At 45.6% G+C, this 17,538-nt stretch overlaps 2 protein-coding genes across 3 annotated transcripts in view; one reads left to right on the forward strand and one right to left on the reverse strand.

Annotated features, from left to right (window-relative positions):
- NSD2 (nuclear receptor binding SET domain protein 2) overlaps positions 1 to 8,749 on the reverse strand; it is a 179,965-nt gene extending 171,216 nt beyond the window's left edge. The window contains exon 1 of the mRNA XM_065597130.1: positions 8,595 to 8,749. The gene's annotated coding sequence lies outside the window, so the exon portion shown is untranslated. The remainder of the gene's footprint in view (positions 1 to 8,594) is intronic.
- LETM1 (leucine zipper and EF-hand containing transmembrane protein 1) overlaps positions 8,006 to 17,538 on the forward strand; it is a 68,549-nt gene continuing 59,016 nt past the window's right edge. For both annotated transcript variants that reach the window (XM_005292392.5, XM_005292393.5), the window contains exons 1-2: positions 8,006 to 8,284; positions 12,718 to 12,775. In XM_005292392.5, coding sequence (XP_005292449.1) covers positions 8,206 to 8,284; positions 12,718 to 12,775 — 137 coding nt within the window. In that variant the 5' untranslated portion in view covers positions 8,006 to 8,205. The remainder of the gene's footprint in view (positions 8,285 to 12,717; positions 12,776 to 17,538) is intronic.

Genomic DNA, 17,538 nt, shown 5'->3' on the forward strand with positions numbered 1-17,538 from the left:
CAACCATAAGTTCAGTTCCTCTCAGTTCATACCCCGACCCCATTCCCCCCCCCCTTAGTTCAGCCCTTCCAGCCCCCACGCCACTTAGATTAGTCCCCACCAACCCTGCTCAGTTTAGCCCCCTCCATCAACCCTCACCCTTCCCTTAATTCAGCCCTACCCAGCTCCATCAGTCCACTCCCAGTTCAGCCTTCCTCCCCCACCTGACCTCTGCTCCTCCTGGAGTTTTTCACCTCCTATCCCAGGCCTGGGCGGTGGGGGCTGCAGCTGAATCCCCTCTCCCCTTTTCCAAGCTTGGAGGAGCAGCTCCAGGGGCTCTTCACCCCCTCACTGTCCCTTCCCAGGCTGGGTGCTGTGGGGGAGGAGCAGAGGTGTCATCCCACAAGTGTTTCTCACAGGTGGGGAGAGGGGAGCAGAGTTGTGCTGAACTCTTTGCTTTCTCCTGCCCTTTCTCCTCTTGTGAGAAAAACAAGCAGAGGGGAGAGACTCTGAGGGCTTCTGGCTGAGCTGAACTTCAAAAGGGGAATGAAGCTTCTTATGTCATTGTGAGATGAGCTTCCACACACTCTGAAATCCCATCACTTGTGGGGGGGAAATCACAAGAGTTGGCAATACCCCCCACTAGAGATAAGAGTGAGAACTTACTGTTTAATTGTTGCATCACTGGGCTCTGTTCATGCATCAGTGAAGTATCAATTTGGATTCCCATTAGGTCATTTCAAGCACCATAGTTTGTTTGCTTTGTTTTGTATTTTGTTTTTGGACAATTCCTAGTTTGCTTTAACACAAGTCAGAAGGAAACACGGTCTAATATGAAATATGAACAGCAGTTTTGTTTAAATATTGTAGTCATTTTTATTATTTTTAAACCATTATTAAATCAGGTTGGAAAGAACTGTTTACAATTCTTTTCCACCAGGCTCTCATAGTGCTATGGTCATAAATGACATTTTTCAACAAGATGGCTGACCAATAACCCTTTCCAGCAAGATGGTCGCCTTAGAAATCAGGCTCCAAAATGCCTATTATTAAGTTTTCTTTTGTTTGTTTGTTTGTTTTAAACCCATGCATTTAATAGGTTATTCTTATGGACAAATGCTTCTTATCTGTGAACTCTCATACTCCTGGTCTCCACAGATTGGAGGCTGTTTTTCTTTAAAGGAAGAATGAATCTGAATTTATGCCTCACATGTGGCCAACAGTCACTGGGCATTTTTATAAGGGGAAAACTATTACTTTGGAAGCCAATATTACCCCAGGGGGACTTCGCAAATGTATAAAATGGATTATTGCTATTTTGAAACAATCTCTCTCTCTCTCTCTCTCTCCTCAGTTAATTTTTACAATAAGCAGAGTTACTTCCTGTATATACAGTAATAGGCTATATTTCATGGTAAGAAACAAACAGATATTTACAGAGACTTCTGTACACAAATTATTGGCTCGATTCTGCAAGCATTTATGCATGAGAATACCTTTACTCACACTAGGGATACCAGATAGCAACAGAGAAAAAAGGGATGGGGGTGGGGGGTAATAGGCGCCTATATAAAAAAAGTCACAAAAAACAGGACCGTCCCTTTAAAAACAGGACATCTGGTCACCCCAAGTCACACTGAGAAACCCTACTGAAGTTAATGAAACAACTCCATGTTAGTAAGGCTACTCACATGAATAAGTATTTGCAGAATTGGGGACTAAGTAATCAACGGTGCGCTGTTTGGTATCAGTTGTCAATAGCTGGCTGCCTACACAGCATACTATTCTTCAATTGCTTATTTCCTTTTGTCCGGACTTCCCATAATCTGTTATAAACAACTTTGTAAAAGGAGCCATTATTAGCTGTCACATTTCATTTGTTTTTTTTAGTTGTTAGCCATATAGAAAGAAACAGGATAACAAAAACAGGAATCAGAAGAACATCACTAACCCTGATTAGTGAGGGAAAGTGCAGGTTCAGAAGGAAGGAGCAGAAATGATTTTTTTTAAGATAGTGTTTTATCATTAAAGTGTAATTATAAATTTTAACAGTTTAACTATTAGAACAATTTATGTAGGGTGTGATAAATTCTCCATTGCTTGCAGTCTTTAAATCAAGACAGATATCTTTCTAAAAGACATCCTATAATTCAAAAAGAAGTAATGGGTTTGATGTAGAAGCTATCAGCTGAGATTCATAGGCCTAGTGGCAGATTAACACACGGACGGACACATGGGGCCCATGCTCAGGGGCCTCCATTGGAGCACTGGAAACTGTGTAGAAGTGAGAGGGCTACCGGTGCCAGAATTGGGACCTTTCCCTTGCTCCTCCTCAGAAGCCGGAGCCAGGCTGTGGTAAAAGCCACCCAAGGCTGCTGTGGGGAGCCCCAGGCCCCGCACCTACCCCCAGGCAGCTCTTACCATGGCCCACCTCCAGCTTGGCCAGGGGGCTGGGCCTCGGGGAAGAGGAGGAGCAAAGCTGTCATGACACCATGGTGATGGTGGGCTAAGTCCCTCCTCAGCCCCCACCTGGAAGAGGCTGGTGCTGTTAGCAGAAGCTGTATTTCATGGCAGGGGAGCTGATCACCTTATTAGCTCCCCCACCGTGAAGTGCAGCCTCTGACATAGGGTTACCATATCTAATAAATAAAAAAAGAGGACCCTCCACGGGCCCTGGCCCCACCCATTTCCCCACCCCCTAACCCCGCCCCAACTCTGCCCCTTCCCCGCCCTAACTCCGCCCCCTCCTCCCTCCCACTCCCAGCCACGGGGAAAGGGCTGCCCCAGCGCTAGCGGCTTCACGGTTTGCCGGGCAGCCCCCAGACCCTGCGCCCCCAGCCGGCGCTTCCCCAGCGCAGCTGGAGCCCGGGAGGGGAAGCGCCCAGTCGGGGCGCAGGGTCTGGAGGCTGCCCGGCAAACCGTGAAGCCGGTAGCGCTCGGGCTTTGGGCAGCCCTTATGCCTCCGCACACTGCGCCCCCAGCCGGGCACTTCCCCTCCCGGGCTCCGGCGGCGCAGGGTCCAGAGGCATGGGGGCTGCCCGAAGCCGGTAGCGCTCGGGCAGCCCGGCTCTTAAACAGAGCCGAAGAGGAGCAGAGCCTCCAGCCGCGGCGGCTCTGCTCCTCCCCGACTCTTCGGCTCTGTTTAAGAGCCGGGCTGCCCGAGCGCTACCGGCTTCGGGCAGGCCCCGTGCCTCCGGACCCTGCGCCACTGGAGCCCGGGAAGGGAAGTGCCCAGCCGGCGGCTGGGGTCCGGAGGCAAGGGGGCTGCCTGAAGCCCATAGCGCTCAGGCAGCTCGGCTCTTAAACAGAGCCGAAGAGTCAGGGGAGGAGCAGAGCCGCCATTTTCCCGGACATGTTCGGCTTTTTGGCAATTCCCCCCGGACGGGGGTTTGACTGCCGAAAAGCCGGACATGTCCGGGAAAAAGAGGACGTATGGTAACCCTACTCTGACACCACCATTCTACACCTGCCTGAGGCTACTATGTTCATGTTAAAAAGTGGGAGGCCGTGACGCCCCTGATTTCCCACACCTTCAGTTCCAGAGGTCCAAATATTCTTTGTACCAAGGGCCCCAATAAATCTTAATCCCCTCTGCATAGGCCTCTGTTATGCAGCTAGATGATGACAATGGACGCTTCTGACCTTAAAATCTATTAATCAGAAAGTTCCATAGAATGTAATAGAGACTAAAACTTTCTATAAGTTTTGTTTTAAACTATCCAATAAATGTAATGGAAAACTGTATTACAGACTGTAGATTTTAGAGTACTTTCTACAGTACTTCATTATGTTTCTATGTAACCCTATTGGTTTCTTTTCTAAGCTATTAAATTTTACAAGACTTTGTCAACTGTTTGAAATGGGTCATCCTGATTACTACTACAAAAGTGATTTTTCCTCCTGCTGATGATAGCCCACTTTAATTGATTTGTCTCATTAGAGTTGGTAAGGCAACCCCCATCTTTTCATGTTCTCTGTGTGTGTGTGTGTGTGTGTGTGTGTGTTTATATATATATATATATATAAAATCTTCCTACTGTATTTTCCACTCCAGGCATCTAATGAAGTGGGTTTTAGCCCATGAAAGCGTATGCCCAAATAAATGTATTAGCGTCTAAGGTGCCACAAGTACTCCTCGTTCTTTTTGCTGATACAGACTAACATGGCTACCACTCTGAAACCTGCTATCAAGAAGTGTACCTCCCCCTCAGTCTGATCCCTTTGCTTATGTGCTCCTTTCTCTACTCCTCTCTCTTTGTCTATTTAGTTTGCAGCAGGGCAGGGACCATATTTTCACATGTCTGTAAAACATCCATCACACTAATAAACAGAGCTGGTAAAAAAAAATAGATTATTTTCTCACAACAAATTTTGGAATTTGGAATTTTTCAACCAGCTCTAAAAACAAATAATAATTAATCATACAAATTCAACCGGGGAAAACAGTACATCTCTACCCCGATATAACACTGTACTCGGGAGCCAAAAAATCTTATCGCGTTATAGGTAAAACTGCATTATATCGAACTTGCTTTGATCTGCCAGAGTGTGCAGCCCCCCCCCCCCCCGGAGCACTGCTTTACCGCATTATATCTGAATTCGTGTTATATAGGATCGTGTTATATCGGGGTAGAGATGTATGTTACCTTAGGAACAGTTAAATTTGAAAATAATTTATTTTAGAACTAGCTGAATCCAAATATTGCTTCCTTATATATTCTTTGGAGTGGAAAAATAAAGCTGCAGGAAAAATGTGTGAGGATTCATTTTAGAGAGACACATATGAAATAATTTTAAAATATTAACCATTCATTTGCTACACTTGCAAAGTCTCTAATGTTAAAGGTGACTTCAAAAAGATTAGTATTTTCCCCTCCTGTATATATTCAGGAACTGTGCTAATATTGTCAATCAAATTTTGGGTCAAAATGCAGATGCTGTCTCCCATTAAACTTAAGGAAAAACAGCACCTCTCAGCAGTAAGTATGTTCATAGATGAAAAAGCATTTGTCATTGTGGATAACCTGTGAAATACAAGGCTTTTAAAAACAGTATCTTATTATCATTTCTGAGTCTGGTTCTGAGGCAGCCATCTTGCTGGAAGGGGATGTCAGACATCTTGTTGACAAAATACAACAGTTTTGTTTTTCCATGCTATATAGAATAAATAAGGTATTCAGTGTCACTCAGACCTAAAATAAATAGTGTTTCATAATTAACTAGTCTCAGATTCAATTGTACATTTTACAGTTTGATTTCTGCTATTCCCTGTTTCTGTCTGCATGGTATACAAAATGAAGTGTGGCAGCTAATACTGTCTTTGTAGAGTTATTCACTGTGTGGTAAAAGATAATTGGAATGCAGGCCAGGAGCAAACTGATATTTTAATAATTATATGCTAGCAGGTGTTAAACTTTAACGATACTACTACAGAGTACACTGTTGATAACATGATTTGTGTACATTTTCTCTAAATATTTGTCTGTATAGTACTATGAGAAATATGCCCTCTATTGTATGCAGTATAATAGCAGGTAACTAACTTGCTTAGGGAAAAATGATAAAACTCTCAGTTGCAGTTACCGGAAGCAGCCACCTAATGCTGATAGTACATAGGACTACCATCAATATTGAACATCTTTTTCTCTAAAAGGTACCTGTAACCAGCAGTCACACAGATCTGTAGTATATCATTGTGTGCATGCCATCGAATATGATTTCCATTAGAGGATATTTCTTATGTTGAATGTACAGTGTTTGTTCTTCAGCAGTATTTTATTAACACTCTGATTGAACTCAATATCTATGGCCTAGTTTACACTTAAAACTCAATTTAAGGTACTATACTGACTAGAATCCATCCTGCTCTAGGGTGACCAGATAGCAAGTGTGAAAAATCGGGACTGGGGTGGGGGGTAATAGGAGCCTATATAAGAAAAAGACCCAAAAATCGGGACTGTCCCTATAAAATCGGGACATCTGGTCACCCTATCCTGCTCTGACTGAACTCTGTGGGAGTTTTGACACTGACTTCAGTCATAGAAGGATCAGGCCCAGTGTCTATTTATAGAGCTGCTGCATCCCTGAAAAAGCTTCTGCTGCTTTTTTTAAAAACAGGTTTTCATATACAAAAGTAAAAATCATCTCCTTCTCAATTGTGTCTAAACTATCTGATCCTCATAAGGGTGATTAGAGCCCTGTGACGTTGCACTCCATATGTTTTATGGAAATATGCTTATGAGTGTGAATATGAGGTAACTGGAATATGAAAAAGGTCCCTTGTAAGGTATCATAACAAAGGTTATAAACTACTGAATATATTCCTCCTATTTTTATGCATGTATCATTCTTGTATCTGAAACTAGAAATATGAAGTATAACTCTGAGGTCCTATTGTAATTATGCAAAATGTGGACCATTAATGGTGGTTTAGCATCTTGATGGCTCCCAGTGACCAGGACAATTGGTTGCAAATAGTTTATTTACTTGCAAATCTTCCTGTGTACCTATAGGCCAACCCAGGAAGAATGGAGACTATGGGTCTTACAGTGACATGTGACCATGTCACATGATACTGGAATCCATCTTAATCCTTGTAGTTTTCCATTGATGAGGCAGGGGTAGGGAGAACCACAGACAAAAGATTCCCACCTTGTGCCGAAACTATTAAAGGGGTGGAGCAGGACAAAAGAGGCTGCCAGTCATGAGAAAACCCCTGCTTACCACCTGAGATATCTGCTGGCTCTAACAAAGACTGTACCAGGGGAAAGGATTGGGCCCAGCCTAGGAAGGAGACTAGTCTGTGAAAGGTTTCAGCATGGTAGCCGTGTTAGTCTGTATCAGCAAAAAAGTTAGTATCAGCCAGCACATCCCTCGGCCCGCGCCGCTTCCTGCAGCCCCCATTGGCCTGGAGCGGCGAACCGCAGCCAGTGGAAGCCGCAATTGGCCAAACCTGCGGACGCGGCAGGTAAACAAACTGGCCCGGCCCACCAGGGGCTTTCCCTGAACAAGCGGTGGTCCTAGTTTGAGAACCACTGAATAGAGAGCGAACAATTTATGATTTTACCCTGTATAAGCTTTATAGAGAGTAAAACAGATTTATTTGGGGTTTGGATCCTATTGGGAGCTGTGTGTCTGCGTGCTGGAGACAGGTAATTTGCAAAGCTGTTTTTAGTTAAAGTCTGCAGCTTTGGGGCATGGTTCAGACCTGGGTCTGTGTTGCAGCAGGCTAGCGTGTCTGGCTCAACAAGGCAGGGTTCTGGAGTCCCAAGCTGGCAGGGAAAATGGGCTCAGAAGCAATTTCAGCACATCAGGTGACAGTCCAAGGGAGATCTCTGTGACCAAACCTGTCACAAGCCCCTAAAAGGGGCTCGACTCAGCACACAGAAAAATGACAATCCCCTCCACCAAAGAGAGGGGCCACAGCAAACAAACAAAACCCCCACAACAACCACCCAGGATCAGTTAAACGAGGGTGTGGGGGGAAGGGATGACAATAATAGTAACAGAATGGGAGTGTGGTTACAGGGTCAAAATTCACATATCCATAAGGTTCTATGGTTACTTAGCACTACTGCATTGACCTGCCACATGCAACAGTGCAGATTTTATACTCTCCAATTTTTCCTCAATAGCAGGAAAAATTTGGAAATATTACAACTGCCACCTCGAATTCTCTGCCAGGTTTCTTTCCAGATTGAGGGCTCTAAAGTGGCTTTATTTGCCCCCTTTTTGCCAAAGAATACATTTCTTTCTAACACCACACAACAACACTAATCATATGGGGTTACTGGAAATAGATTAGATTACAAAAGGGTAGCATCCCATTCCCATGGCAGGAATCCGTATCCACTGACTCTCAGGTTACGGTTATGCTATCACCTGCCTGACTCTCCTCCCAACCTGCCTCCTTGCTTCTTTTCCCCACCCCAACACAGACGCGCAACTAAAACTACAGCTCCCAGCCTGCAGCGCTCTTCATTCATTTCCCAGCTGCCCTTGAGTTCCCGGCTTGCAATGCGACACTGGGATTCCCTAGTCCAATGGGAGCAGCAGGGGGCGGGCCTATGCAAATATCGCCGGCGCCCGCCCACCTCCCGGTTGTTCCAATAAGGCAGGCGGCGGTTCTGTTTCCGTGTTGAGGCGCAGCAGGATTCAGGGACATGACCAGGCCGGGAACCTGCCGTTACCCTTAGCGTCACCTCAGCCGCCGGCGAGAGAGAGAAGATGGCGTCCATGTTGCTGAGGAGCTGCAGCCAGCGGGTCTGCTGCCTCCCCAGGCCGCTGCGCCGGGAGCCCAAGTGGGGTAAGGCTCGGGCCGGGGCTGGGCAGGCGCAGCAGCGCTGGGCTCCGGCGATGTGGGACCCGAGTCCCCGGCCTAGGCCCTGGCGGCCTCCCTACAGTGCGCCCGCACCTCCAGCGCAGACGGACGGAGAGAGCGGGGCGCTGGGCCTGGCGGGGCCCTGCGGCTGGGGGAGCCGGCTACGGGCCTGACCGTTCAGGGGACAGTGATTGGGAGGCGGGCGAGGTTGGGGCCCGGCGGGCGCGGTGCGAGGCTGCCTCCCTTCCCGGCTTCCAAAGATCACCGGGTGTCATCAGAGCAACCTTGAACTCACGTGGGTGAGGCGTGTTGGGTGCCGGCGCCTGGTGATCTCATCCTGCCCCGCAGAGGCGTCCTCCTTCCACGCGTCCCCTGGGCCCGTAGCTCCTTTCTTTCTCTTAGCTGAAGCCTTGGGCTATGATGTAGAAGCGATTTGTTGGCGGTGCTCCTGGGCTGACAAGTCATCGGTGCTTTGCTTTATCGCTAGCTCCTGTGGCTGGAACCTCCCAGAAGTTTTTCCTTTGTATAAACTACTTAGTTCCTGCTCTACCTTGTCATCCGCTTTATTTGGTCTTTGAGTTAAGGTATCATTGGCTTTGGTTTTCAAGGTGTTCTTTCTTCAAATATGTGGGTTCTTTGTCTAAGCTACACATCCCGAAAGTAAATAAAAACCTAATTGACTTCTTGCAAGTGGCAAATCAATCTTAAAATTGAGTACAATTAAATCTGAGGTGTTTATTTTGTTCTAAGAATTTGGTAACGGATTCCCAAATGAGGAATCCAATTTTTGTTTTTTAAATAGTCAATAACTTGTGGCAAGTTAGTTCATGGGTGGGCAAACTTTTTGGCCTGAGGGCTACATCTGGGTATAAAAATTGTATGGTGGGTCATAAATGCTCACAAAATTGGGGGTTGGGTGTGGGTGGGGCCAGAAATGAGAAGTTCAGGGTGTGGGAGGGGGGCTCCAGGCTGGGGTGCAGGGGTGGTGGTGAGGGATCTAGCTCTGGGGTGGAGCTGAGCACTTTGGGGTGCAGGAGGGTGTCCAGGCTGCGACTGAGGGGTTCAGAGAGTGGGAGGGGGCTCTGGGCTGAGGCAGGGAGCTGGGGGGGGGGGCTCAGGGGTGCAGGCTCCAGGCGGCGCTTACCTCAAGCAGCTGCTGGAAGCAGCAGCATGTTCCTCCTACGCAGAGGCACGGCCAGATGACTCCGTGTGCTGCCCCATCCCCAGGCACCAGCCCCGCAGCTCCCAGAAGTAATGGCATGCCACCCTATGGCTCCTATGCGGAGGCGTGGCACTGGCCATGCAGTTCTGCGCACTGCCCAAGCCGCAGGCGCCACTCCTGCAGCTCCCCTTGGCCATGACACTTGGGGCAGGGGTGGCGTGAAGAGCGGAGCCCCCTGGCTGCCCCTAAATGTAGGAGCTGAGACAGGACATGCCGCTGAGTCCAGGAGCAGTATAGCAAGCCCCTGACCCCCCTTCCCGGCTGGAGTGCCGGAGCAGGGCAAGCCCCTGACCCCGCTTCCCAGTGGGAGCTCGAGGGCCAGACTAAAAGACTTGATGGGTCAGACGCGGCCTGTAGTTTGCCCACCCTTGGAAGTTAGTTGCTTTTAACTGTTTAAAAAAAAAATTTGGTTTTAGTATTTGTGAAAGGGGCTAGCTTGATAGCTGTGGGAGCTTCAGTACTCTAGCCACAGGACATACAATAGCAGTGCAAGCTTTCTTGCAATGCTTTACCAATTACCTTCAACCTTGAGCTGGAGGAATCAGTCACTTTGAATGAAGGTAAAATGGCTTTGCCAATTCAATTCATGACCATTGCTGAAGTTGCCAGTAAAGCTGTCTCTTGTGATAGACGCTTTCTATAATGTGGCATAGTGGCCAATAACAGCCATCTGATATATTGATCTCTTATAGTTACTGGTCTTTGCTCAGATATTGAAGTAAAGGATGCGATATAAAAATTAAGATAGATTTGGGCTGAATTTTAACTTGTTGACATGGACAAAAGGTTGAATTTTATTACCATTCTTTGTGCCATCCAGTCCTTCTGTCTACAGCATTCTAAATCTTCAGAATATAGGGAATATGTTTAATCTATAAACTAAGTTAAGTTACAGAAGAGTAAATGGGCATACTGCTAGCTTTTATGGCATAGCGATATTTTCTCACAATTGTAACTGATTAGAATATTTCATGTTAGATGAGTTTTGATGTAAAAATTAATTATGCCAAAATGTGTTATTAAAGCAAAAACTCTTCAGGTATTCTGTAGGTGCCATGTACGCTCATAGATTAAGGTCAAGAAGGGGCCATTGTGATCATCTAGTCTGACCTTGTATATAACGCAGTCAAAATAAATCTTAGAGCAGATCTTTTAGAGAAGCATCCAGTCTTGATTTAAAATTGTTAGTGATGGAGAATCTACTATGAGCCTTGGTAAATTGTCTGCGTGACAAGAACCAGGGAAGTGGGAAGGTAGAGGAGTTTATCAGTGTTTGGGGAGAGGAGGCTGTGCAGGGACCCAGGATGCCCCACAAAAAGTAATTGGCAAGTATAGATGGTTTTTGCACAAAAAAAGGACTTTTCCCGCTTTAAATGGCAAGTATAGACATTGCCTAAGCCTTATTAAAGTCAAGTTATAACACATCTACCTCTTCCTCCCCATCCCATCCACAAGGCTTGTTACCCTGTCAAAGAAAGCTATTAGGTTGGCTTGACATGATTTGATCTTGACAAATCCATGCAGTTACTTATCACCTTATCTTCTAGGTGTTTGCAAATTGACTGCTTAATTATTTGTTCCATTATGTCTCCGGGTACTGATGTTAAGCTGACTGCTTTGTAATTCCCCGGTTTGCCCTTATTTCCCTATTCATATATTGGCACTATATTTGCCCTTTTGCAGTCCTCTGGAATCTCTCCTGTCTTCCATGACTTCGTTAATGGCTCAGCTATCTTCTCAGTCAGCTTCTTGAGTATTCTAGGATGTATTTCATCAGATCCTGGTGACTTGAAGACATCTAACTTGTCTAAGTAATTTTTAACTACTACTTTCCCTATTTTAGCCTCCCTTTCTTTTATTTGGTTCTATAGTAATTTTTTACAGATGCCTTCATTTCCCCTTTAAACCAGCACACCCTTCTTCCTTGATTGTGGGGTTATGGCTTCTTGGGTATCTAGTAAGCTGTTAAATGATTCTCAATTATCAGTCACAGTTTTCTGACTAAATTCTTCCTCCCTGCTGATTTCTTATTATTGTTTCATGTGCTCTTTCAGCTGGAACAAACCTCAGTTATTAACCCATTGTTTCATGACAGAAATCCATTTATAACAGTTTTGTTTTATCTTCGATCTAATTTAATCTTAGTTCATCTTGTTCGTTCAGCAAGTAAGTAGTTTAAGTACTTCTTAGAATCTTAAGTATTCTTCCAGTAAAGATCAAGTCTTTAAGCACCACAGGCTTACACTTTTGGAGTTACATTTTTCACTTGAATTTTAAAAACAGTCATAGTACAGGGGTAAGCAACCTATGGCACGCATGCCAAAGGCGGCACGCGAGCTGATTTTCAGTGGAACTCACGCTGCCTGGGTCCTGGCCACCAGTCCAGGGGACTCTGCATTTTAATTTAATTTTAAATGAAGCTTCCTAAACATTTTAAAAACCTTATTTACTTTACATACAACAATAGCTTAGTTATATATTATAGACTTATAGAAAGAGACCTTCTAAAAATATTAAAATGTATTACTGGCACACAAAACCTTAAATCAGAGTGAATAAATGAAGACTTGGCACACCACTTCTGAAAGGTTGCCGACCCCTGACATAGTATGTAAGTTTTTTTTGTATCTGAAGCCTTTTTTAGGGTGTGTAAATTTTAAAAATAATCCTATCATTCTTGTTACTGGTTTTACAGTAGGGGAAATTTGTTTGTCTACAGCTCTTATCCAAATGGATGCTTTTCTTGCTTCCTAAACAGGTAATCCTGGTTAAGGTTTCCTAAAGAGGCAGTGCCAAGTACTTTAAGCTGCAGATGTTCTCTTTGCAAATATCCCGATTATACTTATATGGCTGATTTTTAACGCCCTGGCATCAAAGAGCACGAACCTTCTTTTTTCCTTTCTATTGGCCTAGAGCTCATGTGTTCCACATTGCTACAGGGCTAAAGTTGCACATCAGAAGGGATTCTTCAGATCTAGACAAACTTCTTGAAGTTCAAATGAAGAAAAATTAACAGTTTTGTAAAATCTTTAAACAACCTATATTTTTGGCCTGAAGTGCTGTACCTGACAAGGTTAATTTCTAAAGTAACAATTGGCCTTCTAAAATAATTTTAGTTTATTATTAATGTTATGGGTGAATTGTCTTCATACATTTCAATCTGTTTGCAAATTATTTGTATTTTTTTTTTCCCCAGGTAACTTGGGAGACCGTACTTGTCTCAGTTGTGTGTCTCTGAGGTTGATTAACCATACGTAAGTAAACGTAAACATGACACAGTTATTTTTCTAGTCTTTTAAAACTCTGCCAAGCTATCCTAAAAGCTTTAGTACATCATAACGGAACATAGTTATCAGTCATCTGGACAAGACACACAATTACTAGCCACAACCCGTATTATAGAGCCACAAAGTGACGCCCAAGAATAGTACCTTAGTCATATGCCTATTATGTCCCTTTTGGGAGTAGGAATATGTGACATGTTTGGTTTTTTTTCTCTTTTCGCCCAATCTATCCTCCTTGTCTTATGCCAATGCAGTAAACAAACACTGTTTTTGTGAAAGCAGTAAAAAGTGAATTCAGTTCTGATGATCAATGCAAATGACACCACTGGAAGTGGAAACTCTCCTTCATAACACTAAAAGAACAGGAGTACTTGTGGCACCTTAGAGACTAACAAATTTATGCATCCGAAGAAGTGGGCTGTAGTCCACGAAAGCTTATGCTCTAATAAATTTGTTAGTCTCTAAGGTGCCACAAGTACTATGCATCCGAAGAAGTGGGCTGTAGTCCACGAAAGCTTATGCTCTAATAAATTTGTTAGTCTCTAAGGTGCCACAAGTACTCCTGTTCTTTTTGCGGATACAGACTAACACGGCTGCTACTCTGAAACGTTCATAACACTGCTGGTCCAAACTCCGCTATCGCATACATATATGGAAATATTGGTCTCAATCGGTTTTGAGCAGTAGTTGATAGGGCCCTACCAAATTTATAGCCCTGAAAAACACATCACGGGCCATGAAATCTGGTCTTTTTGTGCTTTTACCCTATACTATACAGATTTAATGGGGAGACCAGTATTTCTCAAATTGGTGGTCCTTACCCAAAAGGGAGTTGCAGGGGGGTCACAAGGTTATTTTAGGGGAGTTGCGATATTGCCACCCTTCCTTCTGCGCTGCCTTCAGAGCTGGGTGGCCGGACAGTGGCAGGTGCTGGTTGATGGCCAAGCTCTGCAAGCAGCAGCACAGAAGTAAGGGTGGCAATACCATACCATGCCATCCTTACTTCTACGCTGCTTCTGGTTACGGTTTTGCCTTCAGAGCTGGGCTCCTGGCCAGCAGCTGCCACTCTCCAGCTGCCCAGCTCTGAAGGCAGCACTGCCACCAGCAGCAGCACAGAAGTAAGGGTAGCAGTACTGCAACCCCGCTACAATAACCTTGTGACTCCCATCCCCACAACTCCTTTTTGGGTCAGAACCCCTACACCTACAACACTGAAATTTCAGCTTTAAATAGCTGAAATCATGACATTTATGATTTTTAAAATTCTGTGACCATGAAATTGACCAAACTGGACTGTGAATTTGGTAGCCCGCTATTGATAGTTAGGGGGCAAGCACAGTTCACTTTAGCCCCACATTCAATAGGCCAAGGCTATATGTACCCTGTGTTATGGTCCTGGCTGAATCCTTCAAGTGGATGGTCTTTATTGCACTCAACCTTTGGGTCCTGGGCACTTCCCAAGCCTGCTGGGTCTGGGCAGAATTCAGTCCCTGTTCATAACTTGGGGCTTCTAAGGTACACTCCTTGGTGAAGACCCTTCTGTAGGATGTGGGACTCCATGAGCCATCTGCCTTAGGCCCAAAAACCAATGCGGAGTCCTCCCAAATCTCCCCAGTCACTTAGAGAGGCTCCCCAGAGTTCCACCTCACTGATTTATAGTTTAACCCCTCAGGGACCACGTGATATGTAATGCAAGGAACACAGGCTTTGCACAGGAGTTTCTTAGCCAAAATAACTAACTTACTCTTAATGCATAAAGGAGTTACATATCATTAGGAAAAACAACGAAGCCTGTGTCCCCTAAGTCTGTGCTCACCCCTTCGTAAGCCTAAGAGTCCTAAGCCTCTGAAAATGTTGGATGGGTGGGCCCTCTCCTGTAGTCCTTTTGTTGTCTGGCAATGGTCAGCCAGTGAGAGTGAAGGAGGCTAGAGCAGTTCTTGCCCTTAAATAAGATTTCTGCCCCTTCTGTCAAGTAACCAACCGATCAGCTGCAGAACTCCAGTCAGGTGGTTGGCTTGGAAATTCCAGCCCTCTGGATCCAAACTGGGTTCACTCCAGCCCACTCCTATCTGTAGTAAAGCCATTGTCTTGGGGTAGACCCCCTTAATTGGAACACAGTCACAGTGGATATGTCTCATGTTCTGAAAGGTATCAAGCATTAAAATAAGCTGCCCTGGGTCTGTCCTTGACAACTTTAGGAAGCTGTAGTTACATGCTCAAAATGTAGGTCAGATTCTTCAGTAATGTGGCTATAAGTGGAAGGTCACACATTTTTATATTTTCTCTCTCTCTCTTCCACTTGAATATAATACACTTAATAAAATTACTTATGAACTGGTTACAATTAGTTACATAAACGATAGAGACAGGAAGACCCTGGCTTTATGACAGCTTGGGCAGATGGATAGAGAGGAACTGAAGGATCAGGGTGTGACAGATTGGTGTATGTACAGGCTAATTCCCGGGCAGCTAGCCTTGGGAACCATTGAAGAACCAGCGGCCCCAGAGGCAGTCGGCCACTGCCACCGGAGCAGGGCCAGCTGGCAGCCCCAGCAGCCCCCCAGAGCAGCACCATAGGATCAGCTAAGGTTTAGTCAGGGGTATTTTTAGTAAACGTCATGGACAGGTCACTGGCTGTGAATTTTTGTTTAGTGTCTGTGACCTGTTCATCACTTACTAAAAATACTCTTGACTAAATCTTAACCTTAATCATGAGTAGTGTTGGCACAAAGTCTTCCTGCTGAAATCAGATGCTAAATACCAGACTGAAAGGTGTTATCTTGTAAATGGTGACCCTTAAGGAAGTATTGAACTGCATTCCACCAATTCACAATGAGTTTTTTTGATGGTGCCAGTGGTTGATCACACAGTAAGAAAGTGGTACTCCGACAAGGATTATATCAACAAACCTAGATAGGACACTAACATTAGGGTGCTGGTTTGATTGGTCGATCAAAATTTCCACAAATCTCACCCTTTGAAGGGTTTGGTGGAGAGTATGTTGGGGGGTCTTAAGAGTCACTGGTGTGAACTCTGACCATCCCCATGATCAGTTGAATACGGTCAGGTGAAATTTTCTGCAGTGTAGTTGGGCCCTATCTCTGGCACTATATGGATGCATCCTATATATTATGGAAGCTAGAGTTCTGGATTAACTTGTACCATCACTGAATCTGTGGGGTTCATAGTTCCTGCTGGTCAGTGGGAGGTCATTATAAGAAACTTGCTAGCAGTGGGGTTGTGCAACCATGTCCTGAAAGAGAAAAAGGAGTTATTTACAAACAGTAGATCTTGGGTTTTTTTGAGTGTATTGTCTCTGCAGTGCCACTCTGATCTTTTCTTCTCCCAATAAATAGAGTTTCCACAAAGGGTATGTCTACACTACGGGATTAATCCGAATTTATATAATTCGGATTTGAAAAACAGGTTGTATAAAGTCGAAATGTCTGCGGCCACACTAAGCACATTAATTCGGTGGTGTGCGTCCAAGTACCGGGGCTAGCGTCGATTTCTGCACCGTTGCACTGTGGGTAGCTATCCCATAGCTATCCCATAGTTCCCGCAGTCTCCCGCGCCCATTGGGATTGTGGGTTAAGATCCCAGTGCCTGATGGGACAAAAAACATCGTCGCAGGTGGTTCTGGGTACAGCCTCACCTCCTCCCTCCCTCCTCCCTCCCTGCATGAAAGCAACGGATGGCAGACAACCATTTTCGCGCTTTTTTTCCTGGGTGGGTGAACACTGCAGACTCCATACCACGGCAAGCATGGAGCCCGCTGAGCTCAAGACAGCAGTCATGAACATTGTAAACACCTCGCGCGTTCTCGTGGAGTTTATGCTCAGCCAGGACCAGAAAAACGAGGCGAGGAGGCAGCGGCGGCGGCAGCGCAGCGACAAGCATGATGAGGACATGGACACGGATATGGATACAGAATTCTGTGAAACCACGGGCCCCGGTGCTTTGGAGATCATGTTGTTAATGGGGCAGATTCTATCCATGGAACGCCGATTCTGGGCAAGGGAAACAAGCACAGACTGGTGGGACCGCATAGTGTTGCAGGTGTGGGACGATTCCCAGTGGCTGCAGAACTTTCGCAAGTAAGGGCACTTTCATGGAACTTTGTGACTTGCTGTCCCCTGCCCTGAAACGCCAGAATACCAAGATGAGAGCAGCCCTCACAGTTGAGAAGCGCGTGGCGATAGCCCTGTGGAAGCTTGCAACGCCAGACAGCTACCGGTCAGTCGGGAATCAATTTGGAGTGGGCAAATCTACTGTGGGGGCTGCTGTGATGCAAGTAGCCAAAGCAATCACTCAGGTGCTGCTACGAAAGTTAGTGACTCTGGGAAATGTGCAGGCTATAGTGGATGGTTTTGCTGCAATGGGATTCCCTAACTGTGGTGGGGCGATAGACGGAACCCATATCCCTATCTTGGCACCGGAGCACCAAGCCACCGAGTACATAAACCGCAAGGGGTACTTTTCAATGGTGCTGCAAGCACTTGTGGATCACAAGGGACGTTTCACTAACATCAACGCGGGCTGGGCGGGAAGGGTTCATAACGCTCGCGTTTTCAGGAACACTACTCTGTTTAAAGGGCTGCAGCAAGGGACTTACTTTCCGGACCAGAAAATAACTGTTGGGGATGTTGAAATGCCAATAGTTATTCTTGGGGACCCCGCCTACCCCTTAATGCCATGGCTCATGAAGCCGTACACAGGCAGCCTGGACAGGA

Source organism: Chrysemys picta, chromosome 5, assembly GCF_011386835.1.
Source record: "Chrysemys picta bellii isolate R12L10 chromosome 5, ASM1138683v2, whole genome shotgun sequence".
NCBI classification, from domain to species: Eukaryota; Metazoa; Chordata; order Testudines; family Emydidae; genus Chrysemys; species Chrysemys picta.